This window comes from Mugil cephalus, chromosome 7 (assembly GCF_022458985.1).
Source record: "Mugil cephalus isolate CIBA_MC_2020 chromosome 7, CIBA_Mcephalus_1.1, whole genome shotgun sequence".
Classification (NCBI taxonomy): domain Eukaryota; kingdom Metazoa; phylum Chordata; class Actinopteri; order Mugiliformes; family Mugilidae; genus Mugil; species Mugil cephalus.
In genome coordinates this window covers 7827268-7833631 of record NC_061776.1, presented here as the reverse complement: position 1 = coordinate 7833631, position 6364 = coordinate 7827268, and the positions used below count along the sequence as shown (strand labels likewise).

The window sequence follows — 6364 nt, the reverse complement described above, 5'->3', positions numbered from 1 at the left end:
TAACATTCACAGCATAATTTTATAAACTTTAAAGGTTTCGTTTTCTTAACTGGGGTTTTCTGCACATTTTACTATATTTTATATTTTATATAGTCCTTTCTTGTCTGATACTGAGAAAAATTCAAGCTGGTATCGTTGATACGGATCTGATACTGATGCTTTGTACAAATACACTTAATGTGTCTGGTTAATGTAAAAATGCGTGTATTTGTATATTGAGGTAGTGGCCTCATTTACTATATATCTGAGTTAATACAACAACAGGAAAACCAGATAGACACACAATCAGACAAAATATGTCTGACAATGAGAAACCAAACAGGTGAAGAAACTGATTTGTAGTAGTTTACTTTCAATCAGTGAAAGAAGGCTACAGTACAACAAGAAAACTAATTCTATGCACAGCTGCTGTTTTATTGTTGTTGTTGTTTTGTTTTTAAGAACAGGGAAACTTTCAGGATCAGGATAAATTCAAATCAAACTTTATTTATGTATTTTGCATACAATAAAAGTGCAACACAAACTGCTTCACTAAATAAAAACATAAAACAGGATCACAACAAGTAATGCAAAGTATATATTTTTGAGGATTTCCTTTCAAAACGGTAAATTAGCTCTGACCAATACAACAGCTGAAGTGAGTTAAATCACTCAACTCTGTGTTCACTCATGTGCAGGGGAAATGGAAAAAGTTCCAGCAAACATTCACCATGACACTGGGTGTGGCAGTGACTCCAACATGTACAAACAATGTGAAACTCTAATTTCAACCATAAGCTGTGAAAAAACCATCTTGTTGCTGGTCTGTAGCCTCGTAAACTCCTACAGTTGTTCCAATACTGCTACATTTCTCATTTACACATTATAACAGTAAAAAAAACTAACATGAAATATATCAAAACAGTCGAGGTGTTTACTTGTAAAAAATCTGCAGTTCACGCTGAAGTTTTGTAGATAAGAGACTGAATAAGACTGAAGTACTGAAGTACTTTGGTTGACTGGTGCTTCAATGCAGAGCATCAGTCCAAGTATCAGAGAAAGATATTTTAGGACAAGGTAGGACTTTATTTATCCCTGTTAGAAAACAACATGCTCTTATTTTATTAAAACAAAAATAGCAGTGATGTAAGAGAAAAAAATCCACAAGCAAATTTAATTTTTTCACTGTAAGAGAGTGAGCTCTATGTACATTTGATTTTATTTTAGTTTCCTGATCTTCTCCATGAGGTGGACACTGATGACGACAGACACCATGATGATCAGACCAACAGAGAACACGACTGTCTTCACCAGACAGATGGAGACACCATCAGAGAGACCTGCAAACATGAGAAAACTGTCAGAGCAAAACCACAACAGGTTCAGATACATGAACCTTTATGTTATTATTAGATAAATGTTTTGTCTGTCAGTCTCACCAGCATGTAGGGGACAGAAATCCTGAATCTGTGTCTTCTTCTGAGTCCAGCTGACTTGGTTGCTATGGTTACAGATGATTGCATCATTCAACAGGTGGACACGGAGGGAAGCACCAGAGTTGGTGACCTTTGATTGGTCTCCTCCCTCCTGAGAGCAGGTTTTGGTGTCACATGTGAAAGTGCTGTTGATGTGTGAGTCCTCTGTGCTGCAGGTCACAGTGAGGTTACAGGAGTCTGAGCTGTTGGACACAGAGTCTGGATTCAGATCAACTGGAGACACTGGACCTGATGGAGGAAAGTAGGTGTGAGGAGGTTTACAAACATGACAGCAGATGTTCTCTGTCAGTGTGTGAAATGTTCAGAAACCTACCTTGAACTGTGACCATGTATTTAGCTATTGTTTGGTCTTTAGCTCCTACCACTAGTGCTGTATAAACTCCACTGTCGTCATCTTGTAGATTCTTTAATTTCACTGAGTAATTTCCCACAGAGAACTCAACCCTTCCAGTGTAACCTTCAGAGACTGTTGATCCTCCAACATGTGAATATATTACTAAAACTTTGCTTGTATTAAATGTCCAGACAAACAAATCAAATTCCATTGGAGCATCATCCATGACTTCCAGAAGTACATCATCTCCTCTCTTCACAAACACATCAGTCACAGCACTGGACCCTGTAAAACAGTAGATACATAATAATGAAATTAGATCAATCATAAATACTGTATTTCTGTACCTAACTTCCAACACAATGTCAGTGATCAGTTAAATAATCATTGTGTATATTTATCTCATCTGGATTTGTTAAGGAGTGGATTCTCATTTGTAGCTGAAAACATCTTTACCTGCTTTGACTCAGTGTGTATTTATGACAAGTGACAGAGAAAGAAAGAGGTCAGTAAAAGTCTTATGGACTCTTCTGTTGATTGTTGTGTTTCTCAGTGTGCTGTGTATTATTATCCCATGTCTTTATAGAGTTTTAGCTGAAATAGTTGAGTGAAACCTCTTCATCATCAACAACCACTGATGTGTCTGTTGCTTTTATTTTCTTCCTTTTGGTTCCATCATTTGTTACGACAGAGCTCTCAGACGTACGACTCATTTATCTTTAAAATATTTCTGAGCCTCAAAGAAACATGTGAACAAACAGTAACTATGTCAGTTTGTCCAAGATCAGCTTCAGAGCAGACATGTGTCTACTGCACATATGTCTGACTTATTGCTTTGTTTAGCCTTGATTTTTATGACATTGTTAGACCACGACATACTGAGGAAAAGAACATTTAAAAGCTGTTGTTTAACATTAAAATTCTACAGCGTTGAGTCTCTGAGTTACAGCAATCACACTATGATATAATACAAGTATAACAGCATGGTTCATCTGTTTGTATCAGGTTTTCATGGATAAAATGTCTAAGAACATTGTAGATTGTCTGTTTCCCTCATTACAAAACATTTCTGTAGAAAGATTTGGATACATGATGTTTTACTATTTAGTGTGGTGCTCTCATATCTGATTTATATATTTATTGTCTGTAGTTAAATGTGAAGAAATTGAAGCTGATAGTTAAAACTGTCCAAACATGTTGATTACAGAACAAGTTTAAAAGAAGTCAGTTGTTCAGAGGAACTCTATCTATCAATCAGCCACAACATTAAAACCACCGACAGGAGAAGTAAACATTGACCATCTTGTGACAATTAAATGTGGATATGTGGATATTACTTTGTACCACCCACCTAGACCAGACCACACCCCCCCACCCCATAGTAATGACACAGACACACACGCAAAAACACTTTAGGAATAACTAAAAAATGATGGAGTTACCTTTGTCAGAATCTGTCACTTCTTGTTGTGTTGTGTTGTACGCTTCCTGTTTTATTTTGAAAAGATTTGTCTTCCCAGTGTTTGTCAGTTTTACTTCCCCTCTTTGTTCCTTTTCCCGCCTTTGTTGATTAGCGATGTGTTTCACCTGTGTCTCGTCACCATGTATTTAAGCCCACCCCACTATGTTTTCTGAACCAGATTATCTTAGGAACGTGTGTCTTTTCTTTCCAGCCTTCCTAGTTACTTCTGTCGTGCCTGTGGTGTATGACCAGTGTAGTTGTCTTGGTTTTTGGATTGTCACCTGCTCCTTACCTGCTGGTTTGCCTGTTTCTGTCTGCCCTTCCCTGTGTGACCTGCTGCTTCGCTCTGATTAAAGGTTCTGGATCGTGGACTCGGTACCTTTGCCTTCCCTTCCTTTTGCAACTGGGTTCACGCTCACCAGCCCTTTCAACCTTAGCCTGTTATATTTATACAGATGCTGCACATATATAAGGAATCACATGATTTAATTTATCTGTAGCTGTAATTTATCATAAAACTAAAATTGACCATAGTTGTTTTTTTCACTGTTATTCTGAGGAAGTCAAACAGAGACCGTCACATATGCACATACTGACATATTCCATCTCCCAGCAACATGTTTTCTTGTTGAGTGCTGTGTGCATTATTGGTACGACTGTAATTTAGTTCAGTTACAGCACTGACCTGGAGCTGTTGGCTTGAATTTTTCCTTCTCAAATGTCTGATATTTTAGTTTTTCTCTAAACCTTCATACTTTTATTTGTTATTGGAGTAAATTTCATTTTAAAAGCTCATATTTTGTTAATAAAGACAAAAGGTAAATTTGAAGCTGTATTATTTGTCATAAAACATGAATTTACTATTTCAAATGCTACATTTATACACTCTTATAAAAATATCATCTCTTATAGCAAAACTGACACAGAGTAATATATCAGGTTAAAAAATTAAGAAAAAATATGTAAAAATAAATGTGTAAATCTAAAATATGCATAACTGTATACTTATATGTAGCAGTTGGTATCCATGTAGTACATATTAAAGTACCTCAGAATGATCCCACCAACAAGTGCGGTCTTTAAAGCTAAAACTACTAATTATTTAAGGTGATACGATAGTAATGCCACAAGATCTCAGCTTTGAAAACAACAATCAGGAGACGAAGTAACAATAGTTGTAAAGTTCTAACCTTGACTTTGTCATGAAAAACTATAAATGTGTTGAGACGCCATTTTAAGCCATGACCACAGGAAGTGGTTGATGAAATAGACAAATGCTGCTGAAACATTCGTTCTCTCTCTAAAGAAACAGTTACAGCTACAACGTACTCTGGACATATAGAACTTTAATATCTGCTTCTTCCTCCTGTGGTCGCATGCTGTTAGTTTCAATTCTATCTTTTATGGAGACATTTCAGAGCTATAGTACGAAAAGCAGATTTTAAAATTAAGAATATAAAAAACACAAACTATTACTAATACAAGAATAAGATCTTACCTTGAATTTGACTTGAAAATATCACAAAAACAGCCAATAAGAAAGATTTAAGTTCCATTTCAAAACATCCAGTTTAAGGATGTACACGAGCTGCTCCCTCAGAGAAAATGAGAAGTGTTGGTTCCTGTTTAATTATTTCTACTATAGACGTTACCACAGGGGGCGTCTTTATCTTTGTGGAGACACTATGTCTATAAGACGCCCATAGTTTGTCAAACTACAATGGAGAGATGATCTAAGACAAGGTTCATGTATCTGAACCTGTTGTGGTTTTGCTCTGACAGTTTTCTCATGTTTGCAGGTCTCTCTGATGGTGTCTCCATCTGTCTGGTGAAGACAGTCGTGTTCTCTGTTGGTCTGATCATCATGGTGTCTGTCGTCATCAGTGTCCACCTCATGGAGAAGATCAGGAAACTAAATATAAAAAATATATATAATAACAAATATGATAAATATGATGAATATGATAAGTCTCTCATAAGTATGAGTCATTTATGATGAAGAGGACAGAAGAGGAGAGAACAGTTCTTAATAGTTAAACAATCATTTATTTTAATGGTCTTATTATTTTACATATTCTTTTTTTGTATTAGCTCAGATATAAAGTAAATGAGGCCACTACCTCAAGTTTAAAATAAATAAACTGAGGGAATATATAAAATATAGTAAAATGTGCAGAAAACCCCAGATAAGATAAAGAAACCTTTAAAGTTCATGAAACTATGTTGTGAATATTATTGTACAGAACAACTAGGTCGTATTAAGATCAGACATGAATCCCAAATATGTGTAATGCAGATAAACCTGCAGGATTTACAGAAGATGTTATTTGTGTTGCGTCACACTTTGATTTATTGACTTATAGTTTCATAGTTGAAATGATTTCATTCTTCATCAAAAGAGTTCAACCAGTAAAGAGTCTGTTAAGAGTTCACTGGATTAGAAAAGCTGACTTCTTTCCATTTACGTGTTAACACGACAAAACCGGAAAGACACAACGATGTCTGGCTGTAGTCTGTGGTGTGGTGGTTGATTCAAAACTATTTCCACTGTTACATTTACATTTAACAAAGCAAGAAGCTCTACCATGTCTCTCTCTGTGATACTTGGACTGATGCTCTGCATTGAAGCACCAGGTAGGACAAGAACACTGTCTGATTAAATGTTGACAACAGGAACAGCAACGATACCAGATTCTTTATTTGGATTAATAACAGCAGCAGTAGGGGCACAAGTGGATCCAGTTTATATCTAATGATCAGAAAAACACACATGAAACCTGAAATAATGTGTTGTTCTATTAGAGAAGAGAAGGTGACAGTAGTTTATCTTTCTTTATATGTATAATCAGAAACAAATGGACCAAGAGAGGAAAGATATGAAAAGAGGGAGGGGCTTATAAGAATTGTCTCTGTATTGAAATAAACTGTGAACAAATTAAGACCTAAACTAATATGATGTTATAAAGGAGTGATCACAGTGAGGTTTTATTTTGACCAAGTTGATTACAAAACTTCTGACTTCTCTCTGCAAACAATAGCTCAGCTTCCTGTTTCTGTTCTGAGAAAATTAAATACACCAACTAAAAATCTTCA

At 35.8% G+C, this 6364-nt stretch overlaps 1 protein-coding gene across 1 annotated transcript; it reads right to left on the bottom strand.

The window, feature by feature from the left end:
- Positions 1–460: 460 nt before the first annotated feature.
- Positions 461–4894, bottom strand: LOC125011410 (SLAM family member 5-like). Its single transcript, XM_047590622.1, has 4 exons — positions 4770–4894; positions 1789–2094; positions 1419–1703; positions 461–1319 (listed from the first exon to the last, which is right to left on the bottom strand). The coding sequence occupies exons 1-4, from the start codon at positions 4825–4827 to the stop codon at positions 1198–1200; spliced, it is 771 nt and encodes a 256-aa protein (XP_047446578.1). The 5' UTR covers positions 4828–4894; the 3' UTR covers positions 461–1197.
- Positions 4895–6364: the final 1470 nt, after the last annotated feature.

Excerpts from the sequence above, each read along its gene's own strand:
- LOC125011410 (XM_047590622.1), bottom strand. The coding sequence starts at position 4,827 with ATGGAACTTAAATCTTTCTTATTGGCTGTTTTTGTGATATTTTCAAGT. Across the intron at positions 2,095-4,769 it reads ATTTTCAAGTCAAATTCAAG|GGTCCAGTGCTGTGACTGAT; the intron begins GTAAGATCTTAT and ends ACTGTTTTACAG. Across the intron at positions 1,320-1,418 it reads TTTCTGTCCCCTACATGCTG|GTCTCTCTGATGGTGTCTCC; the intron begins GTGAGACTGACA and ends TCATGTTTGCAG.